The sequence below is a fragment of the Sciurus vulgaris genome, assembly GCF_902686455.1.
Source record: "Sciurus vulgaris genome assembly, chromosome: 5".
In the NCBI taxonomy this organism is placed as follows: Eukaryota; Metazoa; Chordata; class Mammalia; order Rodentia; family Sciuridae; genus Sciurus; species Sciurus vulgaris.
The window spans coordinates 172,747,435-172,768,972 of NC_136465.1; the positions used below are offsets into that span (position 1 = coordinate 172,747,435).

Below are 21,538 nucleotides of genomic sequence, written 5' to 3' on the forward strand. Positions count from 1 at the left end.
CTAGGAGCTTTAAAAACTGTCTCTTGACCCCATCCATTTCTACCTGCTTCTGTAATGTGTCCAACTCGACCCCATTTCTTTCTACTGAAACAGAGGCATGAAAGCACTAAGAGTTAATCCTACGTAATTAACTTCTTCTATACCTCCGACTTCCACCATGCCTCCAAGAGCTCTAATTCCATCCAATTTAAAATTTTTTTCCTGCTGTACTTTTGGTCTTTCTCTTCCCACAGCTAACTTATTCTCAGGCCATGTAACCCAGAAAATTATTCTCTTAGGGAACATTATAAGGAGTAAGGTACAGCAATTTCAGTGTAAAACTTCGTGGGTTTAGACTGAGCTCCTTGCCGGGGTTTACACGATGGGTACAAGAGATAGGGGGAACCGAATCGATGGAGAGATGAGAGGGACAGGAAGTTACAGGGCTCTGGACCCACAAAGGCAGGAGGAAGCCACCTCCCCCTCCCCCAATACTTTCCTTGCAGAAAATGAGATTTTTTAAGACCTTGCTTCTATTACACCATAAAAAGCCTGTAAATTCACCTCTCTGGAAACACAATTTCAGACAGATCTAGCACCAGGTGGTGGAGACAAATGGCCAGCATTGGGGAATAATCTTTTGGTTTCAAGAGGAGGTAGTTAGATGGGTATGAGCCATGATTACTAAAATTATAGCTGGTTTCAGGTCAGAGAACGAAGTACAAAGTATGGTTCGTACTGTGATAAGTCAATTTCCAAACGGCCTCTCTCACCTTAGCCCTGCTTGCTTTTGGATTTGACATTTGCCCCCTGGCCAAACACTTTGTTCTCTCATGATGGGAGATAGGAATTCCAAAAACATAGGTTTGGGAGCAGCGGCCCAGCAGCGAATGTTCTCTGGTCTTTGTATGGCTGTGAGGCACCACCTCTAGGGTTCCTAGCTCTTCCTTTGACCTAGATTTTCTGCTTCCCCCATCTCCCCCCTCAACACACACATACCCACGCCCTTAGTGATACCAACAGTCACATTTGATGTTTGAAACTATAAAGTTTTCTGTTCTCAGTAATTCTCAAACTCAAATATGGGACACACTTTTATTTCTTCAGAACAAATGATTGCATTCAAAACATACACATATAATGCTTTAAAGAACTTATGAACCCTTTGGCATCCTTCAGAGCTGAAGCCCTCCCTCATAAGGATATCACATTGGACAGATGGTATTTTCATAAAGAGTCTATGCTGGGGAAGGACTTTCAGACACCAGGGCTCACTTGATCCTCACATGGGCTCTGTGAGGTGCTGTGCAGATATTATTATCCCCCTTTTCAGATGCTGATGGACTTGCCCAGCATCATACAGCTGGCCACAGAGCCCAGCCGGGAACCAGGCCTTCTCCTTCCAACTCAGGGCCCTCTCCCCTTTCTCCACCTCAGGAGTGATACCAGAAGTAGGTCATCATTATTTCTCCAGCATGTGGCTCTCTGCAATTCTCTTCCCAGCTTTTTCTCTGGGAGAGAGAAACCCCTGGGGACCCATGACTTCAACTCCACCCCCTGCAGATGAATCTCAGGTGCCACTCTCCAGCCCCACCTCCAGCTGGGTCCCACATTCCCCAATCCCCGATCCCAGAGCTTCCCCTCTCAGTCAGACTGAAGTCCACGCGTCCTTCCGCTCCCACTCCTGCTTTCTATTTCGGGAAAGATGTCTCCACCCACTCGGTCTCTCAATCCAGAGTCATCCCCAAATCCCCCTCTCCTTCGGCTCCCCAGAATGGTCAAAATCCGGCCCATTTTACTTCTCGATTCCTCTAAAATATGACCTCACCTCTTCTTAGTCCAGGCGCCACCACGACTTGCCTGGGGAGTGACACTCATGTCCCCTCAGTTCCTCCCCGGACTTTATCCTGCCCCAGCTCATCCTCACCCCGGATACAGAGCGCTTCCTTAGCTCTTTCTTACTGTTATTTCCGTGCTCAAAGGCGTTTCCTCGTTCTCCATAAATTTCAAGATAAAAAGCCAAACTCTTCACCATGGGTTCCCCTCGCTCCTCCCACAGCCCCCATCTGAGGGGCAGAATGCACCTCGCTTCCTCACGTCCTCAGAGTGGTTCTTTGGCCACCCCACTTTGCCTGAGCGACTCATTCATTGCCTGGGCAGATGGCCTCTCCGCCAGCCCTCTTTCCTACCCATCCCCTGACTTCCCCTCCATTTCGGTACCTCGATCTGCGAGGACATTTTCAGCTACAAGAAACGGAAACTAAAAATGGCTTAAACGATCAATTATTATTTCTCAAAGTCCAGAACCAGGGCGGCTCCTGGTGGTTAATTCAGTGGCTCACGGGCATCACTGAGTTTTCTTCCCGCTTCTGCTCCGCCATCCTCGTTTTGAATTATGGTGCAGGTCTGTGTCACACACCTTAGAAGCATCTCAGTGGGGGTAGCAAATATTTTTCTTTTAACGGTGACTCTTATTTTCTGAAATAACTAGAAACTTCCCAGAGTCAAGCCTGGTGAGTAATATGAGCCACCAAGGTAGGTGACAGTATGTGGGGTAACAGTCAAGAAAGGACCATGTAGTTTTGGTTTTGCTTGTGATCTGGCTTGAAAAGCAAGTCGATGATGGCATCCCAAGTATCTTGAATCCTGTCCTAGCGATTTGTGAAACACAGAATGTGAACACTATGAGGTAGTTTTCACGCTCTTCTCACTTGGAGGTCCAAGTTCTAGTCCACTTGTTTGAAGAGTTTAATTTCTTAAAGTTTCCTGGTTACCTGGAAGAGAAGACCTGTCTTCGGCGTAGCCATTCTTGCCTTCCCACCATCTGCCCAGATGAGGAACTGAAGGTGCCAAGACCCGGAACAATGGCCATGGAGAAAGGGATTCAGAGAGGTCCCCACGTGCTGGGTCTGGGAGGCCAGGCTATAGTGGGGTGACATGAGTAGGTGGCACAAGTGACAGAAATTACTTGGGGTCACAGAGGAGCCATATTCCAAAGACAATCCCACTGAGTGACCCCCTCCCTGACTCGGCGACTCCTGCAGCAGTAACCTGGTTCCGTGGGCTTTTTTACCTCTACATCCAAAAGGACATTCTTTGCCCTGCATCCCCTCTCTTGCTTTTTGGAGTCCTCCCTGCAGCCTCTGTGTCCTTTGTCCTCTTTCCTGTAGATCCTAAGTAACCAAGAAGAATGGTTCAAGGCGGAGCTTGGGAGCCAAGAAGGATATGTGCCCAAGAATTTTATAGACATCCAGTTTCCTGAGTAAGTATTTCCAGCCTGCTGAGATTGGCCTACCCACACACGCTCCCCTTACTTTTTCAGTCTCACTAAAATTATCCATGCATACCCAAGATACTGTCAAAAATGGTTGCCTCTGGAGATCTCCCTCCAGAACAACACAGTGGAAGGCCAGGGGTGGGAGGAAGATTTGCATTTCATTTCATCCCCTTTTGAAGTTTCCACCATGTGCATGTATCGCCTATTTTAAGTTTTTATAAAATAAGGTTATAAATTAAAAGCACCCACAATGATTGCAGCTGCAAGTTTTCAAGCATCCCAAAGGGGGCGCTGTTGGCCATCTCACTTCAAAACTGCTGCTTCGCCATTACCTTCCACCCTAACCAGCATCCCAAACAGCTCTGCCCCCAATAAGGCGGCTGTGGGGACATGCCCTGTCTTCCTTAAAGCATACTCACCCCAGCGAGAAGTCGGGGGTGGGGGGGGGGATTCCCTCCAGAAAGAGGAAATGAAACACTGAGATTGGGCCCCAGTTGTCTCAAGAATTGACCACAAGGGTTAGATAGGAATCTGATCTTGTCGCAGAGCCAGTGGCTCACCTTAACAGCAAAGGTTTGTTGGCACCGATGCCTACTATGAGGTGCAGCAGCACCACCGTCAGTGATCCAGTCCTGGCCACTGAACCAGCCAAATGACCTCGACTGGCCCTTGATGCTGCCTGGTCACCTGCTAGGTGCCTCCAGCCCCTCCCCCTCCTGGCTCTCAGCCCTCAACTAGCTTGCAGGTGCACTGAGAGAATGGAAGTCACCAGAAGGGAAGCTCCCTGATCTCCTCCCCTACCCCCCTCGCCCCCCACATCCAGGGCCTCCTGCAACTGCGCTCACACACTGCCTCCCTGCAGCTGTCCAGAAGGAACTGCCAGAGCATCTAACAGAAGTTCTCCCCTCTCCCACATCCATGGCCTTTCCCTCTTGGCTAGATCATTCCCCTCAGCAAACACACATGCTGCCTTTTCTCCCATCTCGCCAAAATATAAACGAAAACAAAAACCAAAAATCTCTTGATCCCCAATCCCTTCCAGCTACCACTTCATTTCTGCAAAAGAATCGTGTTTGATATTTCCAACTGCTCAACTCCTGTTCCCTCTGGAGCCCAAGGGCACAGTGAAAGCAGTAGCTTTGCAATGGCGTGGATAGTGAAACCCTGACTGTTGTATCTAATGTGAGTGCGTGGGAATCTTTGGAAGTCTCAGAAGAAATCGCTTCTCAATTCCAGCTAGAGAACACATGCATCTGCCAAAGCCCTCCAACTGCCTGTTGCCCCTTCTAAATTATTTCCTTTGAGGATGGCTACGGTGGAGGGAGCACATCGACTCCTTCCACCCCCACTGCTTCCACGTGGCAGTGACATGGCAGTCACTTCTTCAGTCCTGCAAGGGTATGTGGCAAATTCTGGGAGATCTCCAGACCACCAGAAGAAACCCTGCCTCAAGCTCCTCGGGGCACAGCCAGCATTTCCCTATGACCAGGTCTGAAATAAGGATAGCCCTCCTAATACCCTGTCTCCAGTGCAGATTCCCAGATTTGAGAAAGCATGGTGTGTGCCTCACTAAGGAACCCAAAGCCAGGGTCTATCGGGCATTTGTCTTAAAGGTCCATTAGCCTTCTGGGGAGAGCAATCAGAGCAGCCTCCTTGAAGCCATGTGACTCTGTCCCACCTCTGGTCCCTAAGCAATTACTAACTCTCATTTTGCTTCTTTGTGGTTGAGAGTGGTTTCTGGCCTCCTGTCCTGAGGCTGTACCTACTGTTTGCCTTGCCATGTGCCCAACTTTTTCCTGCACTGCATGCTGTGTGCAGTGACATTCCTGAGACTGCCACCCCAGCTGCATTCCTGCAAAAGCAGTTTATTGCTTCTTTTCCACAGTAAAGATAATCTTCCAAGCTCGGTGCTGTGGTGCTTGTCTGCAATCCCTGCAGGATGGGAAGGTGGGGCAGGGTGGGAAGTTCAAGGCCAGTCTCAGCAACTCGTTGAGACCCTCAACAACTTAATGAGACCCTCTATCTAAAAGTAAAACTTAAAAAGAGCTGGGGATGTAGCTCAGTGGTAAAGAGCCCTGGGATCAATCCCTCATACAAAAAAAATAAAAGGAGAGAGAGAGATGATTTTTTCTACCCCGGATTTTTTTTTTTTTTGGGGGGGGGGCGGGGGGCAAAGCAGAGGGAATTGCTTACAAAGAAATCCACAAGAGCTGGCTGTGTAGACACTGTTCTCTGGGGTTGCTGCCAGACTGGGAGCTAGCCCTAGGTGCTTCATGGCAGCCTGGGTGGCCCAAGTCCCTGGCTGTATGTCCTCGACTGCTCCATGAAGCAGCCTCCAGGTCACTGAGGCCTCACCCCGGGAGTGAGTGCCCCCGGTCTCCCGCCCCAGGGCCCACAGCAGCCCCAGCCCCGTCCTCCTGTGCATCCTCTGTCCCTGCAGTTCTTTTCGATCCCTGATCCCTGCACACAGGCAGAAGCAGGCGGCTGCTTCCTGCGATGAGTCACCCCCACATGGCCCCATTTTGGTGCAGTGGCACATTTCCATGATTCAGGTTTTCCAAGCTAGAGAGAGACTTCTCCTGGAGGGAAGGAACAAAGAGGGTGAGTCAAGAGCAACACTCACTAGCTGTTCCTGAAAGCAGCTTACAGCCCTTGCTGGGTTTCGGAAAGCACCTGCCCCCCTGGGGCTTCTCTGCCTTCCAGTGAACAGAGACCTGGTCTCCTGTCATTGTTACCCCTTCTTTGTTTCCCCTCACCATCTTTCATGACATCAAGATCCTCTTGCTGTCTCTCTCCTGGTAGGTGGTTTCATGAAGGACTCTCGAGACACCAGGCAGAGAACTTACTCATGGGCAAGGAAGTTGGTTTCTTCATCATCCGGGCCAGCCAGAGCTCACCAGGGGATTTCTCCATCTCTGTCAGGTACTGGCCATTCCTGACACCATCCTGACCCTTCTCAGCTGATAGCCACTTGGACTACTGAAGCCATGAGGTGACCACTCAAATGTGACCCAGTGATCAGAGGCATGCTGGTCAAGGTGGCCAGGCTTGGTGACATCTTATTAACTGTATTGTTATCCATTTTCTTCCCAGAACCTGTGTCTCTAACTCCTTAGTGAGTTGGGGTGTGTCCAAAATTATGTCCACGTTTATCTGTCTCCCCATCTAGACCAGTGCTCCGGAAGAGCAGAATTTTGTCACTTCATCTTGGTACCCCTAACAGAGTCTTTCACACTGTAGATAATTGCAGAACATTTATGGAAGGAAGAAGAAGAAAAGGAAGAAAAAAAGAACTGGTACTTTATCACGTCCCCCTGGGTTTTAAATTTTTATTTTTTAATTTTTATTTTTTATTTTTGTACTAGGTTTAAACCCAGAGGTGCTTTACCACTGAGTCACATCCCCAAACTGTTATACTTTTGATTTTTGAGACAGGGTCTCCCCAAGTTGCTGAGGCTGGCCTCAAACTTGCAATCCTCCTGCCATTACTACTGATGTATGTCTGAAGGAGGGTCAGAGACAAGTAGAAATATCAAGTCACTGCCATCGAATGCCTATGCAGGCAGCTGAGCACCCAGCAAGGCTGCCTCAACCCCCACACCCCCACACCCTGCAGCAGACCTGAAAACAACCGAGCAGAGCCCAAGGAGGGAGGTGGGGAAGGACAGTAACTGGGAAATGTGGCTCCTGTGTGGCACCGGGGAGGAAGTGACTCAGTCCAGGCTTAAACATGACACAGCCCCAAATGAGAAGCCCTGAGTCTGAACACAGTGTGTGTGGTCAGCATTTCAGGAATTGCAAGTGCTTGGTGACCACATATGAAAGTGCAAGAAATAGAGCTGATAGCAGATCAGCAGAGAAGGCATGGCAGCCTGTACAAGTTCATTGGCAGGAAATGCTGGTCTGGATCATTCAATAGGTTTTGAAAGGCAATGCAGCTTTATCACTTCAAGTACAGAAATCTAATCTCAGGTAATAAATTTACAGCTACCTTGCTCTTAAAAGGAAGTCGATTTTTTAAAACACAGGTAGAAAGGTCCCTCAAATAATGGATCAACCATTTGTATACACATGTGACTCTAGGGTGCGTGCAAGAAGCTGGTCTCCTTAGCTTTGCTCTGCAATCTTGTCTAAACTCTTACTTTTCCTTAACTAAAGTTTTCCTTTTATTAGTTAGATGATTGTAAACTTTAGCTCAGGCCAATATTACAGTATCACAAATTCCAAACTCCTTAGGCCTTAATTAATGAAATTTTGCTCTATTAATAAACTTTACAAGTCAAACCTATTTTTTAAGAGTCCTAATTACAAACTGCACCAAGTAATTTCTTAGATTTTGAAGGGCATCCCTGACTGTCTTTAGTTTGCATGGCCATGACCCTGGATTTTTTCAGGTATGAATTATGGTTTCTATATCTCAACTGAAACCAATCCTGTAAAATGGTGAACCTTGACTTCTGCCCAACTCTTCCCTGGTATTAAGGCAATATGATCTCTTTTTATGATGATTATTATCACAACCTCTATTGTATATCTTCTGCAGAAATGTAGCATAATATTTTCCAAAACAAAATCATTTTTATTTATTTTTACATTTGCTTTCTTGTTGGGAGAAATCCTAGTTCTTGGCCCACAGCAGTTAATGTCCCAAGTGTGTAAACTTGCAGAGAGGAGCATTCTGCTCTGACCACCTAGGAATGTAAATAACTGCCCCCAAATTTACCTAGAGTTACCAAGGGAACCTGTATAGGGGCCTGGTGGTCTGATCCCCCATGGCACATTGTGATTGGGTTAAAAGTCTATAAAATGTTATGGTTTTTCCTGCAATAAACAAGTTTGCAGGTTGCTCGCCACAAGCCTGCTTTTACCCAACTCCCCAGTCCTGGGTTAAGGCTCCGTGGGCTCTTACCTGGGCCTGAGTTACCCTGGCACACCCTACACTTTCTGACATGGGCACAGATGAGTAAAAAACTCCTTGCAGTTCTTCATTTTTACTTGTTAAGGGTCCAAAACACTAGGCTTTGGGATCTGGACCCCTGAGTTACATTCTTTTCTGTGCCCCTCTCAGGACTTGAGACAATGGCAGGTTATTCTCAGTCAGGTCATTCTCTGCCCATATACCCAGGTGACCAGCACCCCTGATGTCCACCCCTGTGTCAGCTGGTGAAAGTGAAAGGACTAATGTTTCACACCCTGAGTCCTTTGACTAAGAGACAGTGGATGAACACTTTTAATAAACGAGAACATTTCCCCTTCCTCCTCATGGTGATAACTGAGTCAGGCCATGGGACTTTGGGGGAAAGAAAGTCTCTGTTAGTGGCCAACACACAGGGAAAAACTCATGATGATTATCGTAGGTCAGTTACTATCCCAAAGCAGTAGAGAACACAGTTACTGTGTAACCTTCAACTTCACCCCAGTTATGGGCAAAGCCCAGCACAGAAGATGAGAACGAGGGTTAGAATTCCTGTCCCCTCAAACACCGACCCCTAAACCCATCCCTAAGAAACTTCACTACCTCAGAGGTAACCGTACTCTCCAAAATCCTTTAAATTCTTGACCTTTCTGCTGAGTCCGACCGTTGGTATCATTTGTGCCAATGTATCTTTAAATATACACATAGGTCTGCTTGAAAAATAAGTTTCATACGTAAGAGAGAATGAGTTGATGATGGAGCAGCACGGGAGATGATAGGCAAAGTCCAGTTCCCTCTTTCTGGATGGGTAAAATTCAGTTTCTCCAATCCTGATACAAATGTGCCCCATCACTTGAGTTCAGACTGGGACCCAATAAAAAAGTGCTGATCTAAAAGAAGTTAGCATGCCTACATGGCCTGGTGGGCCAAGCTCACTAGACTGGAACCAGAGACCTGGGGTTCTTGCTCAATTCTGCCTGCCTCTCACAGTGATCTTGACTGAGGTCCTGCTTTCTGAGCCTCTGCATCCTCATCTGTGAAATGGAGAAGTAAGACTATACAATCTCCAAGGTCTTTTCCAATCAGACTCTATGATTCCAAATAATACTTTTTCCCCCAAAGCTCAAAATACTTTGTAACCTTACTTATGCAAAATGTAAACCAATATCAAGAAATCCTCCTAGAGAAAAAAATGTAACACATTTCTTAGGGATAAGAGCAACTTTTTTCTAGCTGGTACTGGTTTTATGGGTTCAAAGAAGGTGGTTCAAAGTATTTCTGATAACTGAAAGATTAACTGGGGCTTTTAAAAATCCTCTGCTGCAGAGTCCTTAGGATAGGCAGGACTCTGGTGTTGTCATGTTTAAAATAAACATTATGAAAAGGTCCTCAATCTCTTAGTCTTTAAGACACTTGGAACTTTTTTTTTTTTCTTGTAAATGTTGGCTCGGGTGTTCAAGACAGATTCCAGCTCATCTGATTACCTTCTGCTGATGCGAAAATCCCTCCTGAGTGGTCCCTCCCACAAGCCTCCTGCTAGAGCAGCCCTCCTGCCCAGCGATGGGAGAGTCACCCCTGTCTACATTTCCTGCCCAAACAGAACTCCACCAACCAGGGTGCAAACAGCCCTGGAGGCAGGGACACTGCCACCACACAACACGCAACTTGGATTTGCCTTCCTCTCCAGGCACGAGGATGACGTCCAACACTTCAAGGTCATGCGAGACAACAAGGGCAATTACTTCTTATGGACTGAGAAGTTTCCATCCCTAAATAAGCTGGTGGACTACTACAGGACGACTTCCATCTCCAAGCAGAAGCAGATCTTCCTGCGGGATAGAACCCGAGAGGATCAGGTATAGTCCAGATCCTGATCAACTCCACCCCGGAGAGTTCAGGCAGTCCGAGTTCCCACCGAGAAAATGTGTCTGATGGGCAGATCCCGGAGTGTTCTGAAAGGCAGGATAACCCTGAGGTCAGACCTCAGTTTCAGTCTTAACACTTCCTAGCTATGTGACCTTGGAAAGTTCTCCAATCCTCAGTTTCCTCATCCACAAAATGGGGCTAAGAGGGCTACCCACTTCCCAGAGGGCTGTGAATGTAAGAGAATAGAATGTATGCCATCTCTTCCATCATTCCGAATCATATTGCAAATGCTCCGTGAATATTAGCTCTTGGTAGGGTGCGATTAGTCCGTCATTCCCAGACATTGAAATGTGTTTTCAGCCCAAGTCTGGAGCTGCCTAAGGATGGAGTGGGGGGTTCCTGGTAGGATCCCAGGGTAAAGCAGCTGGTAGAGCTTGGTGATGGCCTGGGGGTGAGTTACAGAAGGACACTGGAGGAGAAAAATGGACCCGGAATCTTTGCTCTTGCAACTAGCTGGAACACAGGGTACTGTCTAATAGAAAAGAACCAGATTAAATCCTGATTTAGTCACCCATTACCCATATGAACTCGTTAAGTGAAGAAACCATTCTGAATGTCAGTTTTCTCATCTGGAGAATGGGGAGAAAGTCAATACCTCCCTAGCTGGGCTCATGTGAGGATTAAATATCATACGATCACAGCCCTGCCCCAGAATCTGTTCTATAGTAGATTCCAAGAGAATAGCAGCCTGCCTCCTGTAAGTGAATTCTCACACATGCGTGCAATATATAAACAATTTTTCGAAGGAAGAAAAGTGGTTAGAAGATGCAGGTGTTATAGAAAAAAATCATTGACTAGAGTAGCTGGAGACCTAGGGACAGGCTATTTGAAAAGGCCTTGAGACTTTAAAAGCAACATGTGCTCTGGGAAATAAAGAAACCCACCCCCCTTCCAAGCTGCCCAGGCTGTTCTTGAGGCTGAGAAGCTATGAAGGAGGAAGGGTGTTCCCACCAAGTGCACACAGAAGTTCAGAAAGGAAAACAAAGGTTAACCTTGTAAATTATTTCAACCAGGAAACGGACAGAGGTATTAACTTACTAGGATGTGCGTTCAGCATAACAGAGGCAATGTAAAATTGCATTAAACTGGATTGAATGAGTTAACATTTGTAAAGTGCCGTCATATACAAAGTCTGGGGTAACTGTTTGTTAAATAAAAATAACAATCAAGTATTTCTGATGCATGAGTTGTAGCACATGAAGCAGAAAGACCTCACTCCTTCCCGACATGCCCAGCGCCTGGCCTGGTTTCCATGGTGCTGCTAGCATGTTGCTGTTTGGGTCTCTATCACCAGGCTGTAAATGACAGTTCAGAATCACACAAAGTCAACAGCAGAGCTTATCTGGAAGGTAGGATGTCCAGCAGTGTGGCAACATGTGATAAGGAAGGGCAGCATTGTCAGTAAAATGGAATATTTAAGCTTGATTACACATAGAAAAACAAACCCACTAGAAAAGGATGGAACAGGTACCACGTGGAAAGAGTTTATCAACCAGGCTCGGAACCTTTGAAACTGGGAAAACCTGAGAATGCAGAGGCCACTTTTGAAAATGTAGAGGACTGAACCACTGATTTTCTTTAAGCTGCTCCCCCAACCCCGCAGCTATTTCTTGGAGTTGTAGTGAGCACAGTCTAGAAGCTGCCAAAAAGACAGGACAGGGCCAGGAGACCCAGGAAGAGGGTGGATCTGCAGAGCCTCTGTTCTCTCTCCCCAGGGTCACCGTGGCAACAGCCTAGAGCGCAGATCCCAGGGCAGCCCACATCTCAGTGGGGCCATGGGAGAAGAAATCCGGCCTTCAATGAACCGGAAGCTGTCGGACCACCCCCCGCCCCCTCCCTCACAGTACCACCAGCACCAACAGCCACCCCCGCAATACCCCACAGGGCTGCAGCCCCCACCACAGCGATACCAACAGCATCACCACTTTCACCAGGTATCTGCAGAGAATGAAGTTCCACCTGGTGAGGCAGAAGGAGGACTCGCCCTCCCCCAGCCTCCAGCATCCCAGGCCTGGTCCAGCCTCCCTGGATCTCACAGAGCTCATGAAGGAGATCCTGCCCCCACACTATGGCTGAAATATGGACATTGCTCTTGGCAAACAAGTCTGTAAACTAAATGGCTCACAGGCTGATACACACGCCTGCGAGCACGTACGTGCACGCGCGCGTGCACGCATACACACACACACACACACACACACACACACACACACACACTGAAGACTCAGGGAACAATTGCTTCATTTTCCTATCAGCAGAATTCCAAATCTATTAATGCCCCTTAACCCATCTGGCTGCAGAGATCCACAAGGAAAAAAAGGATTAACACCCGCAATGGAGACTGACTGATTTATTTATCCCTCACCTGTTTCAGATGGGATTTCAGGCAGCTTACAGAGACAGACAATACAGTCTGATAACATCGTTCCTAAATTCCTTAGCAGGGCACAGGGCCCTTTGTGAGCTGCCTTGTCCCCTGCCTCAGCGGCTGCCTCCCGCTCCCCTGTGTAAATGCTCCAGCATCCCGGCAGCTCCCCTTTAACTGAGTGGCCCACTGCATTTTCTCTGTCTTTGTAGCTTTTTAGAAGCCATTCTCTCTGACCAAAGAGCCCTTCCCTGGCCAGTCCTGCTTTCCTTTTAGCTGGAGTTCTAGCATGGCCTCCTCTTTGAAGTCCCCTGATTCAGCCAGGCAGACCCAGACTCTTCTGATTGATCATTAGCACTTCATTGTGTAAGGTTCCCCCTCTAGAGGGGACCTCTGAGAAGGTGGAGACCACCTCTTTCCAGCAACAGACCCCTGATGTCTGGTACTGGCACCCACAAGGTAGGTACCTTATAAATATTTGGTTTTAAGGAAAAAGAACATACACATGCCTTACATAAACACACGAGACTCCCCTAGTGAATATTTCTTAACTGAACAAGCAAAACCTGCCATATCTTTGCCTTCAGGATCTAAGGTCCTTTGGTCCTCCCTCCCCTTCTCCGCATCATCCTGGGTTTATGGCTATGCTCAGCAAATACTCCTGTATCCTGGTTGTGTTGATGGCACCCCAGCAAGGCTCAGGGGAGCTGGTGAGAGATGCCCTGGCATAGGTGACCGTCCTCTGTTGCCTCTGTCTCTAGGAACGCCGTGGAGGCAGCCTGGACATCAACGACGGGCACTGTGGCACAGGCAGCGAGGTGAACGCGGCCCTCATGCACCGAAGACACACAGACCCCGCCCAACTCCAGGTGGCAGGGGTAAGTGGGCTGGGAGTGGGCAGGGGCCTGGGGCCAAAGGCATCCAGCCACGCACACTCCAGGGGTTCCCAGGCTGGCTGTTGGACTGGCTCTGTCCCCAGGCTTTGTGGGTTTTCATCATGTGGTGCTGAGGATGCCTCACACGTGCCAGGCAAGCGCTCTACCCCTGAGCCACAGCCCCAGCCCTGTCCCCAGGCTTCTTGCCTCTCTGGTAGTGTGAGATCACCTTTATCTTTGTGACCCATCTTGACTCAGGACTCAATTGCACTAACCCAGAAGGCTTGCCATTCTATGTGTCACCTGAGAAAATAAAAGTGCCACCTAGTAACAGAGGGAGAGTGGTTAGGGACTCCCTCCGGGCATTGGAGAAAAGCATCTCTGTGAATAGAAGTGCCAAGCCTCAGGGCTGGGGTGTAGCCCCGTGGTGGAGCCTGAGCCTAGCAAGGGCCAGGCCCTGGTTTCTCCCCAGCACCACAAAAACAAAAAAGAGGTGGCTTCTTGTTCAGGGCCGGACGCATCGGGTCTGCTTTAAGTCACAGGGTGTCAGCCTCCATGGAGGTTACGGCTCATGAAACCTCATCCTCTCTGTGGAACAGTGGCTCTGAAGGCCAGCTGGCTGGCCCACAGCTGCTGACCATCTGTTTCCTCCCCACAGCGCGTGCGGTGGGCCCGGGCCCTGTATGACTTTGAGGCCCTGGAGGACGATGAGCTGGGATTCCACAGCGGAGAGGTGGTCGAGGTCCTGGACAGCTCCAACCCATCATGGTGGACCGGCCGGCTGCACAACAAACTGGGCCTCTTCCCTGCCAACTACGTGGCACCCATGATGAGATGAGCCCTCTGAGGGGCCGGAAGCTCTTCCTCTGAGGCGGGCAAAAGCTGGGCCACATCACCCCACGCCCGTGCATCCGCAGACGCGTGTCCTGTATGCGCACACCCACACATTTTATAATTTATTGGCACTTGGGTCGGTTAATATTGGCACTTGGGTGGGTTGACATGGAAAGGAGCTCAGGTGGAGAATGAAATTTGTGCTTTGTTTTTTTGCTCCTCTTGGGGTGCAGAAGGCAGGGGGGAGTGGGGCAAGGGGCAGGAAAATGACATGGGACTTCAAGAGCTGTCCCTGCTTCCTCCCTGCTTTGGGAATTTCCCCAGAGAGTGGCTGGGTGGAGGCGGCACCCCAGTACTGGACACAGAACAACAGGATGGGGCTGGGCGTGGCGGGGTGCGTTGCAGATCACCTGCAGCCCTGAGCACCTGGAGGGCTGCGGGGCAGCTTTCCTCCCATTCTCCAGGGGGTGGGCACTGCTGCGTTGAGATTTAAGGTGCAGCTGATCCACTGCCACGGGCTTCCAGGCAAGTCTGAGCAGGAGCTCACAGGGGCAAGGACAGGAGCAACTGCGTGGGAGAGTCCCCGCTGTGCAAGGCTGGCCTCCCAGTGATGCCCAGCCGCCACTTGCATCCTTGGGGATAATATTCCTTGGGTGAACCTTTCCTGTGGCTGTCTGGAGAGGGCGTCTCCAACATGGAGAAACGCAGAAGGTATGAGGAGTTACGACTGAGAAGTGGAGGGATCTTCCATAGCTCCCCTGGCTTACCTGGATGTGACCTCAGTTTCCCCAGCTGCACAGAAAACAACATCTTAGATTCTGTGAAGTGCTTGGAGAAGCCCTGGCTGACCATGCTGTATTTGGGGGCCATTGTTTCCTGGCTATCAAGGTGTCTCTTCAGGGCTGTGTGCACTTTCTTGATTTCTGCGTTTGAAGATGCCTTGCCCAGTGGCCCAGAGAGAAGCCTGACTAGGGATCAATAGATCAATTGATGGATTGAATATGACCCCATGAAGAAGCAGACTTTGAGTTCCTGGTTCAATCTGACTGTTGGACCATTCCCAGTCTCCCCTCTCCCGAGCATTGTACCTGGAGGGAGGAACCCCACTGTCATTGACCCACCTTGTCACCTCAAACTAGAATCGTGTGTCCCAGTGCTCATCCTGGGGGTGTGAAACACAGATCAGCCTGGCCCAAGAGGAAGCCCAGTGCCTTGTGGAGCCCAGGAGCAAACATATCTGTGCAGGGGGCACTTAGGGGAAGAGAGAGAGAGAGCGCACGCCCATGCATGTGCACACATGTGTGCATGCCTGTGCATCTGAGCTGAGACAGGAAAGAAAGGGATGGTGTCACAGGTGTTGGTGAGGGCGCACAGTAGGCCCCTGCTCCTTTGTTTCTCCTCCCCAGCCTGTTTGCGCTAGACGATAAAAGAGAGTTTCTGACTCAGAAGTGACTGCCGGTGAAGTGTAAGCTCTGTCCCCTGTGACTGATTCTACAATTCTCTGATCCCTTTAGAGAAAAGGGGGAAGAAAGGGATTCAGTGGCAGGGACTGGAAGGGAAGAGAAAATAGCCTGGAAGCAGAGTGTGAGTGAGGAGAGGCTGCAGCCTCTGGAAGCAAAGGCAGGATCGAGGTAAGAGGCTAAGTGGGACAGGCAGGGTGAGTGTGATGAGCCCAGGATGTTGGGGGACAGCCAGTGCAGGAGGGAGGGGCTTAGTCAGGTGGGAGAGGGCAACTCCCGGCAAAGTAAGGATCAAAGACACCCAGGAAGACAAAGAAGCAGGAGAAGGGGAGCCAACACAGAGAGGCCCTCATGAGCTCTCTTGGTGCTAAGTAATGTGAAACATTAAAGAAAAGCCAGAAGTAATGTTTGATTTTACAGTATCTGCAAACCATATGCTTTAAACAGCCCACAGACTTCATCCATTGTCTGATTCCGTGGGAGGACCAGCCCGGGTGAGAGACACACAGCGCGGCTCTGGTCTCCATCCTGAGCCTGACACACCCTGAGGAAGGCAGCAGCCACACAGCAAGAGGCTGCGCTCTGCCAGGGCCTGGTGTCTGGGTGGCACAGCCCCCAGGTGGGAAGCGGGAGGACCTAGCACTGGCGGGGCCTTGGCCTGGAGAGGCTGATCACATAAGCAGACAGCGTGCGCAGTTTCCAGAACCCCAGGAACAGGGCGTCTTGCTCTAGAAAAGGCCAGTGTGGGAGCAGGAGTAGGGTGCTGTGGAGGTGCCCGCCCCACTCGTCGATGTAGCTCCATCCAGAGGAGGCAGAACAGGCTCTTAGGGGCCAAGCCAAGAAGACAAGGACCAAACTGTCCCCGCTGGGTGGGCCGGTGGCAGGGGGAGCTTAGCTCTCCTCGACCACTGGTGCTGCCGGGGAGGGGGCACCTGGGGAGTTGCTCCCCCGCCCCTCCCCTCTACCCCAGCTCCGCCTCCTTTGCTCCTCAGAGCCAGGAGAGTGTCCACCGGCACTTCTCACCAGCCACGCAGCCAGTGCCCAGCACGCTGTCTCTGGTTTGGGCTGCAATGTTCTGTGTGACTTAGGAGCAGGGGACTTCCAGAGAAAGTCCAGTTCCTGCTCAGCCAGTTGGGTTTGCTAACCTCTTGCTGAGGCTCATGGCATTTCAGTGATCTGGCACCTACCACTGCCCACCCACTTGCAGATCCTCAGGATGATCTAAGGCCCCTGCTTCTCAAAATTTCAAGCACCTACAAAGTGCCTGGGGATCCTGTTAAAATGCAGGTGCTGCTTCAGTTCTGCTTTTCTAACAGGCTCCCAGGTGCTGCGGGCTGGGTCCACACTTGAGCAAGCAGCAAGGGCAAGAACTTGGCAGTGAGCTAAACAGCTAGAAAAATCAAACTGGTTTCTTTTTCTGAGGTTATTCAGCCATTCCTCTCCGTTGCTAATGAATAAGTTACTTTGGCTTTGGGACAGATCAGGTTCAGAGCTGTCATTATGACATCATTCATGTTTGACAGCCCAGTGACTTCATCTCCATCAGGAATCAAAAACCTTTCGGACAAACAGGAATTTCCTAATAGTAATTGTTTTAAACATGAGCAGAGATAACAGAAGACATTGCGAAAGCTTTCTTAGGAAATCTTTAAACATAAAATTGACACCCATCACATGGGGGGGTGATAAACAAGACAGGCACATGGGCCTCCACCCCATCATTGAATCTCAGACAACCCAAAGCAAAACAGCCCACAGTGGGGATAGACTGTCACTGTCAAAATATTTGCCACTTGCCTTGTCTAAAGTCGACGTTTCTGCCTGTCTGTATCAAGACCAGAGTGTAAAAAAACTTTGTCTCAATTCTTAAAAAAAAAAAAAATGTTTTTCAAGTTCTACCACTTCATTACCATGGCCACATCAGCTTCATGTCCCTCTTAAGCAACTCTGTCATTCTCCTTACTTCCCCCCCCTGCATTGTCTCTTTTTTGGGGGGTGGGTATGGGGGATTGAACTCAGGGGCACTGGACCATTGAGCCACATCCCCAGCCCTATTTTGTATTTTATTTAGAGACAGGGTCTCACTGAGTTGCTTAGTGCCTCACCATTGCTGAGGCTGGCTTTGAACTCTCAATCCTCCTGTCTCAGCCTCCCGAGCTGTTGGGATTACAGGCATGCACCACCATGCCCCACCCTGCATTGCTTCTTGTCCCCAGTATATTCTCCACACAGACACCAGAGTGATATTTGTAAAATAAATTAATCTGATCACATCACTCTCTTCCAACTGCTCTTGACTTTGAACCCAAAACCCTAATGTGACCCTGCCAGGTCTGGCCTCTGCCAGGATCCTTCCAGCCTCCCCTTGTGCCTATCCCCCATCCTCTTGCTTTCATGCCCCTGACCCATTGGCCTTTTTCAGCCTCCAGATGGCCCAGGATTTGTCTCCACCTATGGATCCCTCTGCCTGGAATGCACATCCTCCTCTGTTCTTTACCTGGAAATTCTTGATCAGGCCTGGATTTAAATGTCACTGCCTCAAACAGTCCCTCCCTGACCCCTAATCTAAAACAACCCTTCCCATAGACTATACCTCAAATCCCACGCTTTTTCTGAATGGCACACACACATCGCTAGACTGAGTCATCTGACTATTAGACTGGTAGCTCCATGGGGCAGGGATGGGCTGTTTTGTAAACCACTGTGTGCCCAGCGTCTCCCATGGTGCGCAGCATGGAGCCTTAATAAATGTATGTCTAATGAATGACAAGTGAAACCTGCCTCATCTCATCTATTCGTTCATTCTGTAACCCAAATGCCACGGCTTTACGGACTCACAGACACAAACGAGGTGATATGACATTACAGTAGCTTTAGCCCCTGCCCTCAGATTCTCCTTCAGGACTCTGAGAGTCCCAGGGAGGAAGGCTGGTATCTCCCCCATGGTCTGCTCATGCTTCTTCCTGGGGCTGTGTTCTCCTGCCCTGTGCATCCCCTGCTGGTGACACCTTTCCTGACGCTGTGGATCTGCTGTCACTGCTTTGGTCTGTAGGGGAAGTGGCCCCATCCTTCAGGACACCAAAGCTGCCCAGCAGGCCACATGGCAAGGCGACTGGGGAAGGGGTGGGCTGAAGGATGGCTTGCACCCAGCGCCAAAAGCCACCGTGTGGGCCTAGCGTCCCTCAATGTCTTCCATGAACGCAACTGGTGCCCTTCTCTCCTGAGCCCTCTCCATCAGGCAGAGCCGCGGTTGCCAGCTATCCCCTCCATCGCTCTGTGTCTCTCCTCTCTCTTCCTGGTAATCTTTCTCCTTCAGCTGGAAAGAAACGTTCCGACACCGCTTCGTCTGTGTAGTAGATAACACGCAGGGGTCCACCCGTACAGTTTGGACTCGGCTACGATTAGGTCATTGAATCAACATGTCCCAGGGGTCTGACACGACTGGTCACAGGGTCCTTCACTTCTTTCCACTCTGCCTTTCCATGTTCACACCACAGTTGCTACCTCATTTCCTACTTCTCTCCAGGTAACTGCAGTCATCTGCACACTGGTCTCCCGGCCTCCTGTCTGGGCCCCTCTAATCCAGCCTCTTCCGCTGCCAGAGCATCTTATTAACATGCAAAGCAGATGACATCAGGCTCCTGTCCAAATCCTTCAGGGGCTCTCCACAGCTTTCCGGCTGGTGTTAAACTCCTTAGCTCCACACTGAAGGCATTTTGTGATCTGGCTGCTGCCTGTCTGTTCAGTCCCAACTCCCAGATCTCTGCTCCCAAGCAAGCTTTACTTCCGTCCCTCTGAACTACCTGTGGCCCCAGAATGACTCATGAGATCTCAGTCCCCCATATCTCCCACATCTATTCCTTTTGCCTGGAATGCCTTCTCCCACTTTTTTTTAGTTCAGACCAGTACTTTGAAGTTAAACTTTCTGAGTTGGTAAGAAAGTTTATATTTGCCCTGCCACTAGCCTCATATGACTGACTATTAAACCCTTGAAATGTGGCTCATGGAATTAGTGAAATAGACACATGTGCCTAGTGGCTACTTTGCTGGGCAACCAGGGTCCAGACTTTGAAGTACTTAGCTCAGAACTCAAAGTCTCTGCTGGAAGCTCTCCCAGTGCCATGGTTGACCTCGTTCTTCTCTGTATTCAGCATGCTACTCTACGTCGGTGATTTGTCCACCCGCCTCTGCCACCAGACTAGTTCAGTGGTTGTTGCACAAATGCAGCCATGCACTGGTAAAGGTTTGGCCACTGGCTCTCTAAGACAAAGTCCTGATTTGTATTATCTGCCAAGTCTATGTGTCAAGAGAATGAGAAAACAGGCCATGGGCTGGAAGAAAATATTTGCAAAAGACAAACCTGAAAGAGGACTATTATCAAAAATATATGAAGAATTCTTAAAACTCAAAAATAAGAAAATGAACAATCTGGTTTAAAAAATGGGTAAAAGACCCAAACAGACACCTCATCAAAGAAAATATGCAAATGGAAACATGAAAAGATGCTCAACATCATATGTCTGCAAGGAATTGCAAATTAAAACAACAACATGATAACATTACACACCTTTCAGAATTCCCCAAATCCAAAACATCGATGGCAGCAAGTTCTGGTAAAGATGTGGAGCAACAGGAACGTTGGTTTATTGCTGGTGGGAATGCAAAATGGGACAGCGGCTCTGGAGGACAGTTTGGCAGTTTCTTGTAAAAATATAAACACATTCTTACCATGCAATCCAGCAACATGCTCTTTGTCATTTACCCAAAGGAGTTGAACACTCGAGTCCACACAAACACAACACCTGCACACCAACATTTCAGCAGCTTCATTCAGAATTGCCAAAGCTTGGAAGTGAGCAAAACATCCTTCAGAAAGTAGCTGCATAAACAGACTGTGGTGCATCCAGATAATGGAATAGGATTGTCTAAAAAGATGAAACATCACGTCTTGAAAAGACATGGAGAAATCTTAAATGCAAATCCCGAAGTGAAAGAAACCAACCAGAAAAGGCTACACAGTGTAGGATTCCAACTCCATGACATTCTAGAAAAGGACAAACTATAAAGCTGGTATTAAGATCAGAGGTTGTCAAGGGTCAGGGGAGGGAGGAAAGAATAGGCAGAGCACAGCGCACTCTTAGGACAGTGAAGCTACTGGGTATGGTGCATGTCACTGTGCGTTTTTCAAAATGCATGCAATGTGCAATACCAAGAGCGAACCTGCCATGAACTCCGGGCTTTGGTGATTATGATGTGTTGCTGCAGGTTCTTCGGTTTTAAGAAATGTACCCCTCTGTTCGGAGATGCTGACAGTGGGAAGGCTTTGCATGTGGAGGGGTCTGGGAAACATCTGCACCTTCTGCTCCCTGTTGCTATGAACCTAAAACTTCTCAAAAAAAAAAAAAAAAAAAAAAAAAAAAAGTTTACTTTGAAGAGAACAACTTCCACCATGGCTGTCTTCAAGCTACCGACACGACATCACAGAACTCAAAGCTGGGAAGAGACTGCACAGCTGGCTCTCGGGAGCAGATGGGAGCCTGGACACAATGTCCCGGACGCAGACGCGGGGATGCAGGGAAGCCTCGGGGCTCTCCAGGGAGGAGCCTCATCAGACTTGCTGGGAGCTGGCTGTGCAGCTGCCCGTGGAGGAGTCAGAGCTTTGATTTATTCAGAAGGAGAGACATTTGTTTCCTTTGTGTCCTTTACCTTTAATACCAAGACTTGTCTAGACATCTACTGTGTAGCCACTCAGACTGGTGGTGAGCGAGCCTCAAGCCTCGGTGAGAAATGGAGGCTGGACCAAAAGCAGCTTCAACAATGAGGGGTTTGTGATCTCCCAGAACGAGGTGTCCGGACGCGGGGTAGCTCCCGGCTTGTTTGACTCGGTTGCTCAGCAATGCTATCCTC

General features: G+C 49.2%; 1 protein-coding gene across 2 annotated transcripts in view; it reads left to right on the forward strand.

Moving 5' to 3' along the window:
* Positions 1-16,379, forward strand: part of GRAP2 (GRB2 related adaptor protein 2) — a 60,330-nt gene extending 43,951 nt beyond the window's left edge. For both annotated transcript variants that reach the window (XM_079142243.1, XM_079142244.1), the window contains exons 3-8: positions 3,150-3,241; positions 6,059-6,178; positions 9,859-10,027; positions 11,813-12,031; positions 13,224-13,340; positions 13,996-16,379. In XM_079142243.1, the coding sequence (XP_078998369.1) occupies positions 3,150-3,241; positions 6,059-6,178; positions 9,859-10,027; positions 11,813-12,031; positions 13,224-13,340; positions 13,996-14,175 (897 nt within the window). In that variant the 3' untranslated portion in view covers positions 14,176-16,379. The remainder of the gene's footprint in view (positions 1-3,149; positions 3,242-6,058; positions 6,179-9,858; positions 10,028-11,812; positions 12,032-13,223; positions 13,341-13,995) is intronic.
* Positions 16,380-21,538: the final 5,159 nt, after the last annotated feature.